The 21,484-nt window shown below is 32.9% G+C and overlaps 1 protein-coding gene across 10 annotated transcripts in view; it reads right to left on the reverse strand.

The window, feature by feature from the left end:
• DIAPH2 (diaphanous related formin 2) overlaps positions 1–21,484 on the reverse strand; it is a 1,048,054-nt gene that overhangs the window by 733,035 nt on the left and 293,535 nt on the right. For all 10 annotated transcript variants that reach the window (XM_025277003.3, XM_025277005.3, XM_025277006.3 and 7 more), the window contains 3 exons: positions 20,238–20,374; positions 18,174–18,282; positions 5,715–5,825 (listed from right to left, as the gene is read on the reverse strand). In XM_025277003.3, coding sequence (XP_025132788.1) covers positions 5,715–5,825; positions 18,174–18,282; positions 20,238–20,374 — 357 coding nt within the window. The remainder of the gene's footprint in view (positions 1–5,714; positions 5,826–18,173; positions 18,283–20,237; positions 20,375–21,484) is intronic.

The following is a 21,484-nucleotide window of genomic DNA, read 5'->3' on the forward strand; positions in this document are numbered from 1 at the left end:
TACGCAGAAGCAATTTCAAATATTGACCCAGGCACTTGGTTTCCTATAAGAAAGTAAATGTACTCTGTTTTTCTATTTAAAAATGAAAAAAACCTCATTGCATTCACTGAATTTTCTTTTCATACCCCAGATTTTGACGATTCACATTAAAAAATTAATGATCACTTTTACAATGGAAAAAAACTAATTGCTAACAACCCAAATTAAATGCTGTCATTTTGACTAAACACACTAATCAAAGATTGCAAAAGAACTCATGCAGCTAGAACATTCACATATGCCTCTGGCAAAAAATGCAAATATAGATCAATTGTATTAATGAAGAACAAATGCAAGGATATATTCAAGCACAACAGTACCAAGTATGGCGTGAAAAGTTGTATAAACAAATTTATTTTCAATGATATTTTGTGATTTTAAAGCAAAAAGGCATCAGGACTTTTTAATCAAGATGCACAACTAGCCTCCTCCCCCACCTTTTATTTTTGCTTAGTTGAATCACAAAATACCAACTTGGGCATCAAAGATTTGTTTTTGTAATACATTATAAGCACATGTGTTACAAACCCCTGATAATTCAAAATCATAGTATAAACAAAATCTTTGGGAGCATGCCATGCTGGAGATTCGGAGAAGGCAATGGCACCCCACTCCAGTACTCTTGCTTGGAAAATCCCATGGACAGAGGAGCCTGTTAGGCTGCAGTCCATGGGGTCGCTAACAGTCGGACACGACTGAGCGACTTCGCTTTCACTTTTCACTTTCATGCATTGGAGAAGAAAATGGCAACCCACTCTAGTGTTCTTGCCTGGAGAATCCCAGGGACAGGAGAGCCTGGTGGGCTGCCGTCTATGGGGTTGCACAGAGCCGGACACAACTGAAGTGACTTAGCATAGCATAGCATGCTGGAGATTGTTGGGCTTAATATATATCACCTGGAATATCTTTTACTATGTATCCTTTAAGTTTCCGCTTTCAAAACCCAAATTGATAATCACAACTGTGGATACTCAAGGGTGTTACAGAGAGACTAGGATGTTCAGAGCTGAGCTTGAACTCTAAAAGGAAATGCAAGCATGGTGTACTTCAAATTCGGTCGATAAAACAAACTCAGATGCATTTTTTTTGTTTCTGTTTTTATTCACTAAGGACAATTATAAATGAAGATGTAATGGCTATTACTGAAACCAAACACAAACTTATACAATTTCTAGGTGTTTTCTTCCTAACATTCACATATATAAGAATTTCCTGAAAATTTACCTACAAAGCATATGAAAGTATTAATATGTTTTAATATAAAATACATAACAAATACATGCATTTAAGTTTAGTTTCCTCTTTAGTAATAATTTGTTTTAGGTCTAACTTTTCACTTTGAAGGGGAATGAAGAATTTATTGGAAAGTAGGGTTACCTAACATTGATGAGTTACATTATCAAGTGATTTCTGAATTCAATTCAGAAAAGAGCAGAAACCAGACACATCCAATGAAGAAAAAACCATTTTTATAATACAGAATTTTTCCTTATTCTTATTTCATAATATATTCTTTCTTAGATGTTCACTATCAAATTTTAACACATTCAAATATGTTTGAATAGAAAAAACAAGTTATATACTGTCATTTAATAAGCCTCAGAAATTTACAAAAACATGGAATCAACCTGTATGATCTAAATACTTTCATTAAAAATAACTGGTTAAATGTTTATTTCCATTTTTAATTAGGATAATACATTATTTATATAGTATATATAGTATGTGAATATATATAGCACAATATAAAATATAGATATACATAAATGAAATATCTCATAAATATTGTTTGTTAACAATGTACCATTAAAACACATATGCATATCCACATACACATACATATATAAAAAACTTCCTTTCATTCAAATGTCAAACCTTGTAAGGTATATTCAAAAATTCTTGATTAAATAAGTATTTAATGAATTAATAAATTTTTTATACAGCACAAGTGTGACAGATACCTTATTGGAATATTGGAAATGCATCACTGAAGTTTTATATTTTAAATGAAGAATGACATAAAATTACTGAATTACACTGTTAATTATGTGAAATACTGTAAATATGTTTCAGATATTTTTTGAACAGATTTGCAGTACAGATACAGAACATTATCAGCAGTTTCTCTAAAATAGGTAGTTACGTCTCTATAATATGGTGTACTTCAAAGGAAATCAAAGTCCATTACCAGTATATGACTGATTACCAGTCAAGCAATCAAAATTGAGTCTTCAAAGGAATAAGAAAGGGTTTATCGGTCTTCTAAAAGAGGCTAAGAATGCCGGCTGCCTACAAACACAATTTCTTACTGTCTTGTTCCTTCACATACCTGATTTATCTAGTATTTTCTTAATTCATTTAACTAAATAAAATGGCAGATGGAGAAAACTTCACAAGAAATCAATGTAAGTTAACTACAGAGCAAATACTATTTTAAAAATCACTATGCAGTGTTTAACAACTCATTTGTCCCAAATTACTAAAGCAAATTTATAAAAAGTAAATTTTCCATGTAAGTGAAATATAAATTTTTTAAACACCACAATGTATCTATAGAGACAGGGAAAATTTTGAAAATAAATTTCTAACACAATTTAATTAAAATAATTGTCATTGTCTTGATGATTCTAATGATTATATGAAACAACGTATTATTCTACTACAATGATGGTCTCTGGGATTATTGAAATGTTAAGAACTATTTTTTCCCTAGCATTTAATGATTCCAGATAGGTATAACTTTTGATCCATGTGCCAACAATTTATATTACCCCTAGTCACATCTAATTTGCTACTTTGAAGATGATATATTCTAGAAAATTAGAAAGTTCATCCTGTTACACAGTATATAAAAGAAGAGTAAACAGGATACAAATAAGGATATTAAAGACTCATCTTTGAATATATTATTAGGTTTCCGTGCATGTGTAAAAGCTGTTTAAGGTTATTATAAATTCTACTGGTTGAAATGTAAATATTTAGTACATTAGATAGATAATAGTTGACATGCTAGGGACATCTAGTATAAATTAAAGCATGCCCATTCTGAGTTTTCCTCCGAATTCTGATAATGAAATTACAAGGACAACATCAAAATGGGTCTACCTGCCTAGATTCTGATTCTCATATTGTGTATCAGAAATACCTGGGAAGGATTATTTTTTCCAAACAAACATCTCTGCCCCACCTCTGATAAGATTGCAATAGGCTCTTTAGGGGGACAATCTGCCTGCAATGCAAGAGACACTGGTTTGATTCCTGGGTTGGGAAGATCCCCTGGAGAAGGGATAGGCTACCCATTTCAATATTCTTGGGTTTCCCTGGTAACTCAGATGGTAAAGAATCCACCTGCAATGCAGGAGATCTGGGTTCAATCACTGGATTGGGAAGATCCCCTGGATGAGGGCATGGCAACCCACTCCAGTATTCTTGCCTGGAGTGTTCCCATGGACAGAGGAGCCTGGCAGGCTACAATCCATGGGGTCAAAAAGAGTCCCGACTTTTTGACATGACTGAGCAACTAAGCACAGCACAACTCAATTTCTTGAGAATCAGAAAATTACTTAGCCATATTTCACTTTATTGTCATAGATAGAAAAAAACATTGAGAATCCTTGTAGGTTCTATTCCAAAATTTGAGTAGGCAGATACAGGACACTTCTCTTGCTGAGGAATCACTGAGACCTAAGAATTAGGACATACTGAAGAGATATGGTAGTTAAATAAAAATCTAACTGGAAGCATGTTTAGAAGTACAGGGTACCTACCACAATATACAGCAGCTATAGGGCCAATAGGAAAGTGCAGCTAAGAAACACTGATGCAAAACCTTAGCTGTCAATGTAACCAAATGAAAAATACCATGAGACCAGTGAATAGCAGAGATGAGTACATCCTGACAAAAGTGCAAAACTAAGAACAAGAACTATTATGTACACTTTCTGAAACCTGAGAGTCACCATTTTCTTGACCAGTCATTCAGTAGTATAAAGTAGAAAATGAATGTTCAATTATAAACATAGGGAAATGAAAGCTGGAAAACTAACAACAACAACAAGGGCAGGAAAACACCACATATTAGTAAATGACTAGAGAATACTCAGGAGCCCCCGAGGCCAACAAGTGTCCAAAGACATGATTATTCTCCCAGAAACAGAGGAACAATCCCTGGAGGACAAAGATGGAAAGTAGTGAGTAGGCAGCTCAAAAGCACACTAGAATCCAGACTGTAATATTACCTACAAAATTACATACTGTAATATTAGCTACATAAGGCCACAGTTTTTTCATGAGAGATTTGTGAGAAAAGAAGAATAAATATGTAACATACACTATTAACTAATGAATGTCCCTAAGTTAATTATGTGTGGGAAGAAAGTGTTAGTCACTCAGTCGTGTGTGACTCTTTGGGACCTCATGGATTGTAGTCTGCCAGGCTCCTCTGTCCATGGGGATTCTCCAGGCAAGAATACTGAAGTGGGTAGACATTCCCATCTCCAGGGTATCTTCCCAACCCAGGGGATCAAACCCAGGTCTCCTGTTTGGCAAGTGAATTCTTTACTGTCTGAGGAAGTCCCAAGTTAACCTCATACTGAACCTCTCAGGTCACTTATCATTCACTGCAACCAATTCCTTGGTTTATAAAGTCATGGATGAAAGAACCACTCAAAGTGGAACTGACATAGAAATTTCTGAAACTGCATAGACTCAATCGTATATCTTATTAAAATGGGTCTCAATGGACTTAATTATATGATGATGAGTTTTAACTACTTTCAGTTATCATCAGAATACAAGTTACAGATGCATGCTACACACTAATTTCTCACCAGGAAATTTCCTTGATTTTGGTTATTTCTAATACCCTAGGAATACCTTATGTACATGCTCATTGACATTTGTTTTGTCTTTTCTTTACAGGGTCCTTTTATTCCGTTCTGCTACTTTTACTTCTTATTTATCTCATAGGGCTTGAGTAGATTAAATAAAGAGACTAGTGAGATTTTGCTTATCTCTTTTAACAATGCCATGGCCTTAAACAAACTCCTTCATCAGTTAACACAATAAAGTCATGGCAGCTGCATATCTATTTATAGAACAACTGTGTTGATTTATCCTAGAACAAGCTTATAGTTATTTGAACAATGTTTTTAACAGCATCATAATTAGAGCAAATAACCACACTCAATTTAAGAAATAAAACTGCTTTTCTTTTAGAAAAGTTGCTACAGAATTGGTAGTGAGAATACAATTTTTGTTATGTATCTAGAATATATTAATCAAAATTCAATGCATACTTATGTTGAATATAAAGGAAATCAATCTAAGTTATCAAAGAGGAGAGCAAAAAAATTTTATTGAAAGTTGAAATGGCAAAAAACAAAATAGCAGTCTTTTATGTTCTCAGTATTCAAAGTTAAAGAAAAGAAGTTTCCTTTTGACTTTAAGGAAACCAAAAAAGTCATCACTTCTGGACATATCATTAGCTGAATTCTGAATCCTCAGCTGTATGTTGAGACTAATAATACTGCAATATCCAAAAGTTTGCAAAGCATCTAATGCTTTATAAAAGAAAACAGTAAGGCACATTTACTTACTTGGCTGCAAGTACTTTTGTCTAAAGAGAGAAAAACATTAAAGTTCGTAAGCATTATAAAAGTGCACATTCCACTTACTGGTAACATTGTTTTTAATCCTGAACGAAGGAATTCATTCCTTAAATGTATTCGAAAATCAAGCTCATAAGGAGATGTGACAAGCGCATTTATAAACTGCATGCAGGCCACCTGCAATTATAAAGTAAACTGTGTTAAAAAAAAGTTCATTTAATTAAAGAAATACTTAATGCTTTCAGATAACATTTTTTCCATATACTAAAGGCATACAAACATACATTATGAAATATATTAAGAAAGGCAAATATTTATATAAGTATAATGACTATGACTTTATAGTAGAAACAAAGAAATTAACAATAAAGTTTCCGATGTCCAGAGCAATTCTAATGAAGGTAAAATGCATGGTCAAGTACTGCTGTATTTTGCTAAACTATATGAAGGAATAGGATATTTTCTCTGAAAAACTCAAATTTCCAACAGCGTGGATATAGAGCCCTTTAAAAAGATCATAAAATGTATCTTCCATTTCCAGCCATCCTCAGCATGCACTTGGTCTCAATTCTATATGGTTATAAATACTTTCCTAAAATAAATCAAATAAAGCTATGAAAGTATGATATTAAAGAGTAGTGATAACTTAGAGATATTATTACACTGATTTATACTTGCTCCATTCTGTTATTAAATGGATCTGCACAAAATATAGACTATTAAAATATATGATTAAGATGAATTAATTTACTACATAAAAAATGAACGCAAGTGAATTAATATCAACTAGAAGGCACAGTGACAGAAATGCTCATGTGCATTACATGATAAAGTAAATATAAGAGCTTGTTTTCAAGTAAACACGATTCTTTACTTAGACTGACGCTAGAAAATGGGTTTTGGTTTTCCTCTGATACTGTGCCTCCTTATTAAAAAAGAGGGGGGAGTTATTTTCTGGTAATGGCAAGCTAGTAGAGTATCAACCAAATGCTAATTGTCAGGTATTCCAAAGATTTTCCTCATTTTTTAAAAATGCTCAAGTCTAAGGCAATTGGCTGATAGTTTAACTGAAGAGCTGCACATTGAAATTGATTATTTTTAAAGTACATAATGAGTAGTTAGTGTTCAAAGAGCTGAATGCAAGGGGGCCTCTGGAAAATATCAGATTTAGTAAAGATGCTAACTATATATAGAAGGGGACACAAATAAATCAATAGTTAGTATGAGAAAAACACCAGCAAAAGAAAAATATTTCAAATGTTATTCTGGCTTGACCTTATCCAGATCTGTCATTATGATAGTGATTTTTCTCAAGTACAGACAAAATATTAAAAGGTATATTGGTTTTATTTTTATATCTTTATGTTATACAGTTAAGCTGCTTTGGGGTGGATCAAAAATCAAAAGTTGTAGGCATTAAAGAGGATGATCAAGGTTGTCTTTAACATTATTAGCTATCTAAAAGATAATTAAAGAATTTAGTCCAATTTCTATGAATGCTCAAATGTCAAGCTAAATCACTGAGACATCTGACTAAATATTTGCCATTGACTTGGCATTACCTTAAAAGTCATATCAGGTAAGTTATTATAGTGCTTATGCCTTAATGTGTTACTTAACCTTCCTATTCATAATAAGAAAATGTTTAAGTCTTCAAATAGTTTAAATAGGCTGGAATATAAGTTTGCACAGCATACCCATAGCTATATTATCATTGTATTTGCATGACTGATTCTTGTTACGTTACAACTATGACCTGACCAAACAAGCCAAAGTACATGTCCAATCCAAAATTAATAGAGAGAAAAGCTGCCATCTGCTAGGATTGTTTTTGCCAGAAGAAATTCTAGCTTAATGGCTTGTATTAATATCCTACAAGTAAAGAGAACATTTCCATAACAAACAAGTTAATGAGTCTTGGAATTGTACCCTTATACAATAAAAATATTTGGATCATGAAAAAATAAAAATAGTAAAAGTCAAAAAATTAATGAATGTAACAACATCTAAATAATTCCATATTTAGTAAAATAAATGTTGCAATGCTATTAAATAATTAACATGTAATATATTGAATATATAACTAAATGCAGAAAGTAAAGTTACAGCCATTGACTATAGTATAAAATGATTAGCAAATACTTTGAAGTTAGTAGTTTAAACAGGTAAGAGCACTGATTTATTAATGTACTATTTGCTATCAAATTCTAATGGATATTTAATTAATTACAAATAACATAAGATGAATATTCATACTATCATTTCATTTTCCAACATAATCTGCTAAAGCAATGCTCTTTAAGAGGAACATCTATATTGAATGGATATGGAGAACAAAAAAAATCTTTTTAATTATCTCTACCTCTTTATATTACTGCACAATTACTGCCCAGGAGCAAAATCAATCCAATTGTCACTATTTACAAATACAAAGTTAAATTTTTAAAGTGTAATTAGTTTAAAGGGCTGAATATATTATTACTTAATTATAAACATGAAATATCCATTTTGTAGATTCAGAATTTATAGCTAACTACAAACTCCCAAATTATTATCATTATTATTTTCTATTAGCTTTTGTTACCAGACAACTTAGGAGTTTTACATAACGTAATTCACCATCTAATCTCATCCTCACAACAACCATATGAAGTGTTACTATTATACTCATTTCACAGTTGATGTAGCTAAGACTCAAAACAAATAATTTATACAAGGTCACACAGAAAGGAGGAAACTCATGATTCTAAACCATGTAACTTTACTCAAAATACAGTTTAATTTCCAGAACATTCCAGATGCCTAACCAACTCCATTCCTAGACTAACACAACAAAAGATTTTAAGGATTGGTAAGATAATAAAATTTAACTAGTGCATCATGTTTAATATATTAGGAATACCTAACTTTGAAACTACAGGTTAATCAGAAAAATATTTATTTTAACAGTATGTTGTTTAGTATATAAAGTGGGTATCATATGTAAATTAGACTTCAATAAAAATAAAGTCATCATCATAATACATAATGGAATACAAAAGGAAAGAAAGAAGAAAAGGAAAAGAGAGGAAGAGAGAGAAGGAAGGAAAGAGGGAGGGAGAAAGAGAGGAGAGGAGATAGAAAATCGCCCCTGGAATGTGTTAGATTTCACTTTACATAATATAAACAATGATCTATGGGCAGTATTCAATCATACAACATAATGGCCTCTCACTCTCCTTAAATTGTTGCCAATCCCACTCCCTCCACTCCTTATTCAGCATGGATGTGCATGCAAATATATCATACACACACACACACACACACACAAGCATGCTATTCAATATGAAGCCACTAAATACAATTTAAATGTAGCTTAATTACAATTAAGTAAATTTAAAATCCAGTTGCTTGGTCTCATTAGTCACAATTCAAATGTTCAACAGCCACATGTGGCTAGTGGCTCCCATACTGGACAGCATGGATATAGGACACTGCAAAGTCTGAACACAGTACTGCACTGGACACATTACATTAAAAACAGTTCTGTCCCAATATCTAAAACCTAAGCTCCTAGGGGGAAAACACATTCCCGAATAATGAAACTTTCAAAATCGGTATGTTCAACTTCCGAGTACACAAATTTTTAAGAGCATGATTGTCCTTTTTCAATGAAAAATTAATCTGCTTTCAAAAAACAAAAATCTAACTCCAGAGACAGAAAATTAAAAATTATGGGGTTCAAAAGCTAGAAAGAACAGAAAATACACCAATCCAATATTCTCATTTATAGATAAGGAAACTGAAAACCTAGGAAGATTAGCTCATTTGCCCAATACTTTATAGCTAATATGTTTGTGTGTGTTAGTTGCTCAGTCATTTCAGACTCTTTGCAAGCCCATGGACTGCAGCCTGCCAGGTTTCTCTGTCTATGGGATTTTCCAGGCAAGAATACTGGGGTGGGTTGCCATTTGCTTGTTTAGGGGATCTTTTTGATCCAGGGATAGAACCTGGGTCTCCCGTATTGCAGGGAGACTCTTTACCGTCTGAGTCACCAGGGAAGTCCAATAAGAAGCCACAAAGATTGGATTTGAATACAGGCCTCGTGACTTTTAGTCTTGAAATCTTTCTACCACCCTACAATGCACAAACTTGGCATTGCTGAATAGCATTTTCCCCTGTACTGGAAAGAAAACAAGTGCCTTTGAAATGAAATCACGAAGTTTACTATCTAGGTTTCATCTGATGCTTATTTTCTTTATAATGCATCTAAGGTTCAAAATGGTCTGCCACATCTGTTTTAAATCCAGCTTCCATAAGAATTAAAATTGTAAAAGTCTGAATTTTTTTCTTTTTTTTTTAATTTTATTTTTAAACTTTACATAATTGTATTAGTTTTGCCAAATATCAAAATGAATCCGCCACAGGTATTGATAAACATGCTAGGCTAGAACCAAGATTCTGATTTTTGACCAGTAAAAATAGTTTCTGTATTTGCAATGTTATTAAATGATCTCCTTATAAGGAGATATCTATACAATATCTATACAACCTATTGAAAAAATGCATTAACATGTAGATAAAAGCTTTGTGCATGTGACAAAGCATCCAAAAATCTGTGCCATGCATAATTATACTACATTGAGTTACTATCAGTTTTTCTATAACATTATAAGCCTTCCTCTACCATAATAGTATACCTTCTTTCTACAATAATCACCCACATTCTTCAGTCAGAGGATGCTAGTATCTTCATTGTCAGGTGTGGGGTATGGTATAGAAAGTGAAATATCACAAAATTGTTTTTAAACTTCCTAAAGATATGGCTCTAAATTTGTTTATGGTTTTCTTTGTAACCCCTAATTGTTCCCAATAAAATGTTTAAAATATAACAGGTATATTATATTACCTTCGCTGTTCACCTGAAACTATCACAACATTGTTAATCAGCTGTAACCCATACAAAATAAAAAGTTAAAAAATATACATAATGGGTAATAGTCATTAAATATTTCTAACTTTATTGACACGTGACATTACTATAAAAAGAAACTGCATTCAGTTTCTTAAGTGATAGAGAAGGGAAATATTTAAAAGTAAATTATCCTCATTAAATTCCTTGGAAAATGCTAGAACCTTTATTTTAACTCACCAACTCTGAAAACTATACAAACATATATCTGTCTGTGTGATCACAATTCATAGAGCTATGGAGTACAAAAACTGCCAACTCCAGGACATTCTCAAAACAGATTATCCATATTGCCGTTAGCTCTGACAAATTGTACTTTTAAAATGTTATTGACACTATCAAATATTGACCTTATTAAGTACTTTGTTGACATTAACAAGGTCTTTCTTTATCCCAGCCTAGCAGGAGTTAGGAAGAAAGATAGTTTGAGTCAAAATAAGTGTCAACCAAGAAAGACACAAATATACAGAGAAAGTTAATTAAGTCAAAAAATGGAGAATTCCAGGCACAGCAAAGCCATGTAGGAAGGTATGGAGGTAGAGGGATGAAATTTCATGAAATGTTCAGGAAATTGGGTACAAGCTGACTGGACCAACTCTATATGTAGCAGAGTGATGGAATATGAGGTTCGAGTTTTAGCAAAAGTTAGATGATGAAGTATTTTGTGTAGACTAGCATTAGACTTTAGTCCTAGGGTCTCTGGGAAGATATTATAGGATTTTTAGCAGTGATATAACAAAAACTGGCTTCCCTGGTGGCTCAACAGTAAAGAATTTGTCTGCCAATGGAGCAGACATGAGTTCTATCCCTGGGTCATGAAGATCCCCTAGAGAAGGAAATGGCAACCCACTCCAGTATTCTTGCCTGGGAAATCCCATGGATAGAGGAGCCTGGCAGGCTACAGTCCATGTGGTCACAGAGTCAGATAGGACTTAGTGACTAAACAACAACATAAAAGAACAGTATTTCAGAAGTATACCTTGTGGAAAATGATTTACAAGGGGCTGGAATGAAGGGTAGAATATATTTAAGAATCTATGGAAATGGAAAACACAGAGCTGTGACAATGCCCTGAAACAAAGTAGTGGTGGGTAGAGGTGATACTATAAAAAGGAAGGGAAATACTATAAAAAGAAAGGGAAATACAGTGATAAGGCTGTAGAACTGGTAACATTTAGTGCCTGAGGTAATGTGGATAAAGAAGAGTAGATTTGAAGATAACTATTTATTTCTGGTTTATGATACTTGGTGGACAATGCTAAGGTTAACTAGGATGGGCAAAGAAGAGAAAAGCAGGTCAAAGTTGAAGAGACTGGAACAGGATAGACAGGATGAAGAAAAGAAGATAAGGACAGTTAAGGACAATATTGAACTTGAAATCCAATAAGGAAGCAGGTGAATATATGTCATCTGTGAGTCAGGATGTATTTAGAATAGAAGAGTTCAGAGAGATTCATCTCATAGAAGTGCTGGAGGAAGTCATAAGGATGGATTAGGCTGCCAAGGATAATGTACAGAATGAGCAAAGGACCAGAGTAAAGGATCAAAGGACTAAGGATAAATCTCTAGGAATAAGTATATTTTAAGGCCAAGCATAGACAAAAGAGATCTTCAACGTAACAAAGAGGTAAAAGAAAACAAGGAGAGCATGGTATCATAGAAGTTGAAGGAGGAGAGAGCTTAGATAGAGTGACCAATAGTGTTGAATGGTGCTGGAGAAGCCCTTATGATGACTTCCAAAGTGTTGTTGCTTTCTGTATTTATGGAGGTCACTAGTGAACTCCCATTACCACAAATGATGGATTTGGCAATTACTCAACTTTGAAACAGATTTAAAATAAAAGACATTCTTTTTTAAGTCAAGTTATTTTTGTATTTGAAACATGATTACATTGTATAAATATCTCTATACCACCCCTTATTGTACTAATTCTACTTTTAAAATGATAATAGTATAAAACTATCAATATATCGAACAAGTTTCCTAAGTAATATCAGACATTTCTTCAACACAGTATTTAACATGCTCATTTATTTTTGCACAAATTTCATTAGTCAAAGCTCCAGTACCTTGTTTTATCATAAATATGTCACTATTGGCAAATGATAAATCATTTATCCAAAGCTACTTCCTCATACGTGATGGTTTGAGTGCAAATTTACAAATAGGCTTAGAGTAAATTCTCAACAGTTGAGAATCACTGTGGAAAGATCTGCACTATAAAGAATCAGTCAATATTTCTGCAGGGTTTGTCTATTTAAGCATGAGTATGTTTTAGAATGGAACTCCTTCTGAAGTGAATTCCTTAATTCCCACATTCTTAAAATATCTTAAATATAACATTATTATTATTATTATTTGCTGACTCAGGAGCATGATTAAATATACGAGTTAGTGAGAGATGACAGAACACATAGATGCCCTCAGGAGCTATTGAGATATATAGAGCTATTTTCCCTGAGACCAAATGAAACTAAATGTTATAATTTTTTAATTACAGTTCCACTCTTTCCTAATGTTTCTATCTCCTCGCCCCTTGCTTTCGTTTTGTCAGCTGTTGCCTCTTGATCATCTCAGTGCACAAGTCTGTCATAAAACATTTTCCAACCTCCCAACTCATGCTTCTAGTCTGCTATGGATAGACAATAAGATACCACAGAGAGAGAGGCTCTGATTAAAGACGAAAAGTCTTTGCCATCATGAGGCTTACTTGGTGTACTTGTTGACACTTTGTAGATTGCTCATATTTTCTTTTTCTTTTACTTCCTTTTTGGTTCCAAGTTATATTCCAAAATGATAAATCTCTCAAAAAGGTTAGGTCAGGGTAAGTGAATCAACCATGTATTCACTTCTATGTTTTGAGTACCATACCTAATTATAACATGCACAACTTGTGAATTATCTTCAATGTGTTAGATAATATTTTTTAGATGTATTAAATCAAAATAAAAACACTTCTGCACACAGCTTCTGAAATACTTTAAGACATATTGCACGTTTCAGACTAATACCAGCCTGTGAAGACTAGGACTTTTCTTGTAATCTCTCATGGGAGGTTAGCTATATGACTTTCTCTTTCCATAAACAACTATTATTTGGAGGAATAAATTAGGGGCTGGGGAACAACATATACACATTACTACACATAAAATAGATAACCAATAAGGACCTACTGTATAACACAGGGAATTATAATCAATATCTTATAATAACCTATAATAGAAGAGGATGTAAAAATATATACATGTCTGTGTGTATGATATATATAGCTGAATCACTTTGCTGTACAAATGAAACTAACACAACATTGTAAATGAACTATACTTCAATATAAATATTTTTAAATAATAAAAATAAGTTAAAGGGGAAAAAAAAAACTATTATTAACAGTCAGTATACCCTAGCTTTTCCTCTTGGGCTACATAAAAATTAGTTTCAACTATATGTTGGTATTAGCTCACTCTGTCTTCTCTGAAGGGACTGGCAGACTACTCTGGTCTCTCTTTTTACCTCCTGGAAACCCTTCTCCTGTCTCCCACTCTACCATATTACTGGTTTTCTATCAGCAAAGATAATTTTCTGGAAAATTCCTGTGATCCTTCAAGACCCAATTAAAGCATCACTTCATCACTGAAGCCTTCCCTGACTTATGCAGAATATACCTAAACTTGCCTTCCTTTGTGTCCTCATTAAACCTTACCAAGACGAAAGGGACATGGCTGGAGGAGGCGCTGCTGTTCCAAGCAAGGTGTTCTGCATGATAAAATGTTTGAGGGCATTTAAAAATCTACACCACATTTGGAAAACACAAGGCTTAGTATGGCTAAAACCTATGGTACATTTGGGAGATCACTGGGGCCTAAGGCCAGAATGTTAGGTTGGGGCCACACTGAGAGAGCTCATTCATCGTGTTTAGGATTTCCACTTTTACCAAGCAATGGGTATAGGTTTCTAGGAATACTACTATGTTAGAATCAGATTTACTCTTGAAGGATAACTGACAACAGTACAAAACACTTGTCTGGAGGGGGAAGAATCTATCAGTTTGGGATACTAATTAGAAAATAGCTAGAATAATATTGCTGGGAGAATATAAATGCAGTGGAGATAGTGAAACTGGATAGATTAATAGTCTTCTGTAAGACTTGATGATTAATTGGATGCAGGGAACAAAGAAGAAGGAAGTCTTAAGGAAAACCAAAGGTTAGGCAGAAGATGATACCTCTATATATCTAAAATGAGAAAGACAAGAAAAAGAGATTTTCTTTTGGGAGGAAACCATATTAATGGAAAGAGAAATGAGCCAATTTTACTAAAAGGAGGTAGCATACAGTGGTTAAAAACAAGTACTCTGGAGCCAGATACCCTAGGGTCTAATTGGGCTTTACCTCTTATTTACTATGTGACTCTAGAGAAGTTATCTAACCTCTATGAGCCTCAGCTTACTCATCTATTAAATGGGGATACTAGTTCTCTATCACTCTCAGAGAATTAGTGTGAGATTTAAAAAGAGGTAACATGTTAAAGAACATCAGCACATGGTTTATAAAAGCTAATTTGGCTTTCATATTTTTATCATGCTTCTAAAATATGCAGTTAGCTATTTGGACAGGTAGGTTTGAATACAGACATGAGCCAGACAAACTTGGGGGAATCAGTAGAATACAGCTGGATTTTATTAAAGCTAAAGAAGCAATTGAGAGTAATCAGATATGTGTGTACATATAAATGTATATGTATCTGAGCTTATATATGTGTGTACATATCTACATATATACAAAAATGATGACAAAATAGGACCAAGCAAAGAACATAAGGAATAAAATATCCAAGAAGAAGAAATGCACAGAGGCAATAGAGAAAGAACAATTAGGGGTAGTCAGAGAGCAATGAGCCGATGGTGCCTAGAAAGGCAAAGGTAGGAAAATTTTCAAGAAGGGAGCCACCAGGATTGGAAAGAAGTCACTGGATTTTGAAATTCAAGAACCACTGTCATCAGTCTTTTTAAGAACTATGAAAAAGTTGAGCTGTGAAAGTTAATTTAGGAAACAGAGAAAACAAGTATGGATGAGTCTTTTACAGACTTAGACTATAAAATGAAAAAGGAAGATGAGAGGCTACTTCAAAAGATAAGAAGGATCAAAAGAAGGCATAGGAGACCTGGGAAGTATGGAGAGACTTGACAAGGCTACTCAGCTGAAGGAAAGTCAATGAACAGAGAACATACAAAGATATATGATTTATTGTCTATTTCTTGAACTACTGAAGATAATGAAACTCCTATCATGGGTACAGAATTTAATTTTAAAGATGACCTAGAAAACCTCTGTGAAAAGTTAATAACCTGTTTTGAAATCCAAAAAGGATGGAGGAGGGGGTATAGTTGTTATTTAAAAATAAAATTTGTCCTGTATTTTAACAGAATTACTTCAGATACTGTAATAACATTTTGAGAAGTCTCAGGATACAGAAATAGAAAAGTAATTCTGGTAAAATACAGCACTAATTTTATTTTTTAAACAACAGATTTAAACTTTTGTTTTTCATGCTGTATTCTGAATATATTTTGAACCTTCAGATATTTGTTTATCCACGTGAAATAATCCAAATAAACAAACCCACCTCACAATTCTTGTGAGAGTAATTGTCTCTGTATATAACAAATTATTAATTTTGTACCTCATTAAAACAGGAAATTTCAAATTGTGATTTGTATATGTTTGCATCTGTAATCAGTATTCAATAACTTCTTGAATACCTAGCAAGATAATGATCCTTCCATATGTTACTTGTTAACAATTTGCCATTTTATCATTCCATTCAGTCCAGCTTCCTGAAGGCTAGCAAATGTCACTCTCATTTCACTGTGTAGGCTGAACTATTCTATAGCAGGGGTGTCATTTTAAAGGTCAGACAATGCAATAAACAAATACTGACATCACAGAAATCTGGCTTCAAATCACAGCTTTACCTCTCAACAGTTGTGTGAATTTAAGGGAGTGATTTGAGTAATCAAAACTTTGAATACATACATTAACATTTAATTCCTCCTAAGCAAACTCTAGAAGACGAGAACAAACTCCTACATATGATTGAAAGACAGTTAAATTTAGGTAAGCCCAGGCACATAAATATAAACAAGGATTTCAAGCAGTCATCTAAAAAAGACAGTTTCCAAACCTTTCGGTAGAGATACTGTATTTTATTGAGAGAAAATGATATAACAAGAAGTATATTTTTAAAAAGGAAAGCACTGAAAAGAAATCCCAAGTAATAAAAAATATAATACACTGGCCTTAAAAGGCACACCATAAAAGTTTATCCAAAATGCTCTTCATAGAGTAAAAGCAACAATTAACAAACTTCCTCAAATATTTGGAAAGGGATTACACTTTTGTGACACTACAATATTCTCTTTGGACAAGCCAATATATCTGCTGTTGTCTGAAACTCTGGCAAAAACAGATAATGACATATAACAATACAATTAAAAAGGGGAAAAGAAACTGTTTTATATCAGGCAAGAAATTTTAATAAATACTACTAAATAATTTGATAAAATTAAATTTGGAATCATATTCTCTTTGTTGAATGACACCATAAGAGTTTAGAAAACATTTCAGAAAGTGTTTCCCATGGCACATTAAATGCTAAACACTGTCTAAAACAAAGAGATGAGCATCATAGACCAACAAAATGGGCATCGAATTTCACTATGCCACTTATAAGCTGCGGCATGTTTGACAAGTTATTTACTCTCACTTAGCATATTTGTATCATAAGCAGAATGGAGATAATAATAGTACCTACATTGCTAAGTTGTTGGAGCATTAAACCAGATAATACATATAAATCAAAATGTTTAGTCCAGGATCTCACACTATAGGAGCTCTCATCACAAAATAATAAAGTTTTCTTTCATAAAATGGCTCATTTCTTAAAACTATCTAACATAACAAATTTTATAATTTTATAAAGAAGACATGTAGGCTGGGTCTACACAGGGTTATGAAATAGACCATGACCTAAGAAGTAGAAGTCAGTCCCCTCTATTCTGGGGAGTCAAACTTCTGAATGCTGTGTTAATGGTGCAAAAAAAAAGACATGTATTTAATTTTCTTAAATTTCTACAACAAGCCTATACAGACTTCATTAACACTTGTTCGGATAATGGCATTAGCTGAACTGTTTGTCCTCTTGCCCTGATTATTGCTAAGGCTTTAATTTCCATGACTTAGCACACTAATTACTAAATTTCTACCCAAATATTAATGATAATAATGATCAACTTATAAGAATTCAAACTACTCGTCCTCACTTTAAGCAAATTATCATCTTCACAGACAAAACTTCTAGCTTCTATGAATGACAAAGGAACAGGAAACATTTCATTTTTACATTCCCTTCTATTTAAATGCTAGCTCAAGTGGAGTTAGTGTCATACAAAATGAGTACTGGATCAGCCAAAAAAGTTCATTCAGGTTTTTCCGTGAGATGGTATAGAAAAACCCGAAGAAAAATTTTGGCCAATGCAATATAACCATGGAAGCAATTTAAGACAAAACTAACTTACCTGTAATTGCAAAGCTTCATGGTTTTCTAATCCTTCCACAATTGGTGAAAATCGTTCTCTGTTATTTCGTTCTGCTGCTGTAGTTATAGCCCCTAAAAGTTTATCTAGACTATAGAGAAAAAAACTAGAAATAAGAAATGCATCTTAAACACACTATATGAATACAGGCTATCTCTTATACACTCTTTCCTGTTTTCAGGTGCTTGATGTTTATATAGACCATCACAATTTAAGAATTGTGTTCTTCCCCACATATTTCTACAACTCAAATATTGATAGCACTGAATAACATTAAGGCATCAAAATTAAAAAATTCAATTTGAAAATCCTGAGGAAAGTCATTTTTCTGGGTGACATTTAAAAAATACTTAATTGATAAACATTAAAATTTTAAGTTTTGAGTTTTGATATTATATGTGTTAACATAGTTTTTTTTTTTAAGCATAGCAAAATAACATAACGTAGATATTAATGTCACTTAAACATGGTGGCATCTACAGCTATTCAAAGTTCATTCAAGTGTAATCAGACTGTAATTTTATAATAAAGTGCAAGAAAGAGTACATATTTTTTAAAGAACTTTAAAAAAATTCTTTGAAAATGGAACAAGGAAAAAGCCTAAAAGAGAAAGCCCAGTAAATTAGAGAAGCATCTATAATTACCTAGCACAAGAAACTTATTTACCTGAACAAAAATATTGGTAGCTATCTCTGTACAGTGTCTGAATCAAATGAACCTCTCTGTAGTATACTACTCACATCAAGCTATATCTGAAATTATAATTAAGTCATAAAATATACCAGACTAGGATGCATTATGTGAATTAAGTACTGAAAATCTAATAGACTAGGAAAATATTTCTTAGTCATATATAAACTGATTTTCCTATAAAACCTAAGGAAGCTTTATTTTTGCATATGTTATCTCATTCTCATAAGACAATGTTGTGTGATATTTTTGTTCAGTGTTTGTCTTTCAGTTTTGAAGGATAAACCAGCACTAAGAAACATTTCATTTTATTCCAAGAGGTAAGAGAAAGTCAACATATTAGAATATTCTTAAATCTTTGCCTGCCTCTATTCTAATTTAAACTGAAATGATTACTGTCACACAGAGTTTTTTGAAAAAAAAAAATTCTACTTCATAACAGTAGCAGGTATTTCATTCTTTATCACAAGAGTTTCTTACCAACTGGACATCAAACCTGTAATTTTGTTTCTGATTGAATATTATTTCAATAAGAAGAAGTGATCTAATGTGTTGTCAGCAACAACTTGCTGAAAATGGTACATACATGCATCCTGAATGATTACCAACAGCCTTTTGTTCTTTTTAATCAGTTAATTTCATTCCATGAATAATTGCTTTATTCTTTCACTTACCATACACAGATAAAGTAAAACACTACTGTAAAATAATAGTACAGAATAAAAGCATCTGGTTAATTCTGTTAAAGAAGTCAGATTTTCTGATGTGCATGGATGAGGGTGTATATTGTGTAGAGTGTGTATGTGAATGTGCCTGTGTGTGTGTTTAGCCAAAACTACTCCCTAACTGATCTTTCCCTACTTTTCTAATAATTGCTTTCCCTTCAATTAGATAAAATTCTAATCATTCACTTTGAATATCCAACATTGAAGAACTTCACATTAGGATTCTGTCTTTTTAAACCTATTTTTCAAAGACTCAAAAAATAGCTAAAATGTTAACAGATAAGATAAAAATACCAATTTTTCTCCTGAAATTTAATACTATTTTCATGGAAGCTATCAGGTGGCACTAGTGGTAAAGAATCTGCTGCCAATGCAAGAGATACAGGAGACATGGATTCGATACCTCGGTCAGGAAGATCCCCTGGAGAAGGGAATGGGTACCCTTTCCAGTATTCTCACCTGGAGAAACCCCATGGACAGAGGAATCTGGTGAGTTACAGTCCAAGGGGTTGCAAAGAGTCGTATACAACCAAGCAACTGAGCACAGCTGCATGGTATCAAAAGAAATGGCACAAATTTCTCAATTTCTCAAGTGTCATTTCTATGCAGTTAATGACAAAGCAATACTTACATGTTGTCTTCTCCAACGATGCAAATAGCTGAAAGTATTTTTACTATTTCAGTCATCATGTTGGGTTGTTTGGGGTCAATTGCTCTTGCTAGGAGTAAAAGACTTCTTTCATCTCCTAGAATCCTTTGCAATCCAAACTGAAAGAAAAAAAAAAAAAAATGAGGTTCTATTTAATTCAATGAATGTTCTTCAAATTCAATTGTTTTTTATTTGAAATGACCACTTCTTGGATTTTAGGTCCTTTTATGAGATAGGATCTCCATTATCCTAACTAAACATTCCATAAAAATTTGGAAGAAATATGCAGCAATCAGTATTTCCTCAATAAAGAAGAATATTTAGCTGTTCTACTTATGTCTTTGGTTCTCGCTGGAGACATCTGGAACTCATGATTAAATTTTCCAATATGCTTGTATGGAAAATTAAATTGAACAAAAAGGGAAGATGTTGAAAAGCTCTTTTGTATACTACATGCCAGTTAAAGAAGCTACAAATCTCTATATGGGTTTTCCCATACTTTCTCTCCTTTAGCCTTCCTCTTTCAAGTAGCTGTGCTGCATAGCAAAATTATAACCCCAAAGAAGTGGAGAATGGGTTTTATTGAATACTACATGTCACAGTCAACTAGGCAGTGGAGACAGACACCATTTTCATTGATTTTCTAGGCTTAAATATATGCATGCAAGTGTGCATCACAAGAATGGATAGGTAAAGAAATAATGAAGAAAGCCCAAAACTTGGGTTTTCACTACATAAAGAAGGTCATAGTTTCTTTGATCTTTGGCCTACAAGGTATTTCTCAAATTTCTTATGAAGTATGTTTGCTTGTTTTTATAGTTTAACAGTGGGATTTGACAATATTTCATCATTGCAAAATTGCCATTTCAAGCTAACCTTTACTGAAGTACAACACACTTGAATATTTTCATGGTTTCTATTTTCTAAAAAAATTCAGGAGAAAACAACATGAGCTTTACCTATAATAACAACAAAATACACAGAGATAAGACAAAAAGGGAAATGGAAAAGACAAAATGAAAAAGAAGCAAAGAAAACAAAAGGAATATGAATATATAAAGGTGGGTAGTAAACAATAAATAGTAATTAAAATAAATGAAAATTGTAAACTGGAGAGATACATGATTACTATACAATTACCAAACTTAAAATAACTTTTAAAATCAGTTAAACTGACAGTGAAATGATTAAATTTTTCAAATTTCCATTTTATTGTTTAAAGGTAGTTC

Source organism: Bubalus bubalis, chromosome X (genome assembly GCF_019923935.1).
Source record: "Bubalus bubalis isolate 160015118507 breed Murrah chromosome X, NDDB_SH_1, whole genome shotgun sequence".
NCBI lineage: Eukaryota > Metazoa > Chordata > Mammalia > Artiodactyla > Bovidae > Bubalus > Bubalus bubalis.